Source organism: Aptenodytes forsteri, unplaced genomic scaffold (genome assembly GCF_000699145.1).
Source record: "Aptenodytes forsteri isolate BGI_AS27 unplaced genomic scaffold, ASM69914v1 Scaffold121, whole genome shotgun sequence".
Lineage (NCBI taxonomy): Eukaryota > Metazoa > Chordata > Aves > Sphenisciformes > Spheniscidae > Aptenodytes > Aptenodytes forsteri.
In genome coordinates this window covers 2,022,824-2,024,963 of record NW_008796219.1, presented here as the reverse complement: position 1 = coordinate 2,024,963, position 2,140 = coordinate 2,022,824, and the positions used below count along the sequence as shown (strand labels likewise).

Here is a 2,140-nt window from a genome sequence, read left to right as displayed (position 1 = left end):
CGCGGGGGGAGCTCGACCCTCGGGGGGGCGCAGCTGCCGCCTCCAGCGCCCGGGCTTTCCTCTGCCTTTTTTTTCCTGCCTTTTTTTGCCTTTCGCCGTTTCTTTTTGCCTTCTTTTTCCTTCCCTCCCAGGACTGGAAGTGGGATCCGCGTCCCTGAAACTGCTATGCCAACTGAACTCTCCTGGGCCGTGAGAATGCACGCCATCTCCGACCTCCACTCCTCCCTCACCCTGCGACTCCTCAACAAGGGGCCCGAGTACCTCCGCAGGCAGATGGAGGCAGGCAACCCGGGCAGGAAAAGTGCCGTGGAGAGGCTGGCGGCCGATAAGGCCAAGTACGTAAAAAGCCAGCAGGTAATCAGCACCAAGCAGGAACCCGTCATCGTGCTTAGCTCAGCCTCGGAGAGCAGCAGCGAGACCTGTTCGGTGGAGAGCAAAAAAATCAGCAGGGACTTTGGCAGAGGGAAGGGCGCGAAGCCCCTGGAGCTGGCTAAGGCGGTGTACTCCTGCCGTGCCCCCCTGCAGCACGGCCCCCCCATAGCCAGGCGCAGCACCCCCAAGAGGCAGATGCGGCCAGATTCCCTGGTGATTTACCGGCAGAAATGCGAGTTTGGGAGAGGTCAAAGCCAGGACAGCTCACGGGGGAGCTTGGTGAGGAGGATCTTCCAAGGGCCTGTGAAGGAGAAGCAGTTGGCTTCCCCTGAGATGCCCAGAGTCATGGAGTACACCGCAGCCACCGAGAGCAATGAGCCTCTCTCAGCAAAACACTGTGACCATCAGCCGAGCAACCACGGAGCGGAGCATACCGTCACTGGGAGCACCGAAGCCCCAGGGGTATGTACCAAAGGGCATGAGAGACCCTCAAAACCAAGTATACCTCCTGAGGAGGTCAAGGAGGTGAAGAGGAGAGGTCTCCATCGCTCCCAGTCGGACATCAGCTCTCGCTACTCCAAGTCCTTCTCCGAGTTTGATACATTTTTCAAGTACTGTGGCCTGGAGCAGGAGGTCATCGAGGATCTTGGGAGAGAGAACTTCTCCGTGATGTCCGACAACGTCTCCTTCAAGATCCGCAGCATCAGCGTGGCAACGTCCGAGAGTGACTTCACTAGGCACAGCGGGGACGAGGGGCTGCTGGAGGATGAACTCACAGAGCAGGTCCCGAGCAGCACCTCCGTGATCGAGCGCAACGCTCGGATAATCAAATGGCTGTACACGTGTAAGAAAGCCAAGGAGACTAACAAGGTGATCCAGGAACTGGCATGATGGCTTCTTTCAGCGTGCATTGCAGCCTGGTGAACTCAAGGTGTGTGCAAAGCCTCGCCCTGTTGTTTTATATATTTCTCTTTCCTCTTTAGCAAGCCGTTGACTTTTCTTAGTTTATTTTAGTCTTTTCATGAAGGGCTGAAGGAAAATGTATTTCATATACTACGTGTTCCGGTATGGCCTTTTTGCAAAGCAGAAATCTGTGTCGTTATAAAAAACAAAATACAAACAAATAAATGTGTGCAGCTTGCCAGATTTAGATCAGACCCCCCACATGAAATTAAAGAGTCAGTGTCTGTGAGGGATGTCTGTCCTTTGCAGATTCCTGCTTTGTAAATAGCTTGTCTTCTCTAATTTCTGCTCTATTAAATGCTAGAAAAAAACTTAGAAAAGTATTCAACCCTTAATTACAGTTGCTTAGATAACAGACTGAACTGAAACTATTACTAATTAGGAGTACACTGTATTTATACTATACTGCTACAGTTTTCCCCTCCTTACTCTCCCTCACTCTCTCTCCCTTCCCCTTATACATAGGCACCCCCAAGTATCAGGAAAGCAAAGCTGAGTCAGCGCTCCTGCTAGCAATCTTATTTCCCCCACAGCTTTCTGTTGGGACTATAACAGTTTGCTCCAGGTGACCCCCTAGCATTTCACAGGCTTGAAGTTTTCTGTCCTGTTTGACTGTAGTGGATTTGGCTCTTCTGAAGTGGGTTTTGCCGTGCTGTTTGGCACCGGTAGATGGAAATCAGTGGTACGGTTTGCCTTGGTTAGAGGGATACTTCATTGTTTTAAACTAAAGATACTTAATACAAATGTGTGGCATCTAGGCTTGGAAATCAATTGTGGCATCTAGACTTGGAAATCAATTAGTTCA

General features: G+C 51.2%; 1 protein-coding gene across 1 annotated transcript; it reads left to right on the top strand.

Annotated features, from left to right (window-relative positions):
• Positions 1-165: 165 nt before the first annotated feature.
• FAM110C (family with sequence similarity 110 member C) lies at positions 166-1,263 on the top strand. Its single transcript, XM_019474547.1, has one exon. It carries the CDS (start codon positions 166-168, stop codon positions 1,261-1,263), a length of 1,098 nt encoding a protein of 365 aa, XP_019330092.1.
• Positions 1,264-2,140: the final 877 nt, after the last annotated feature.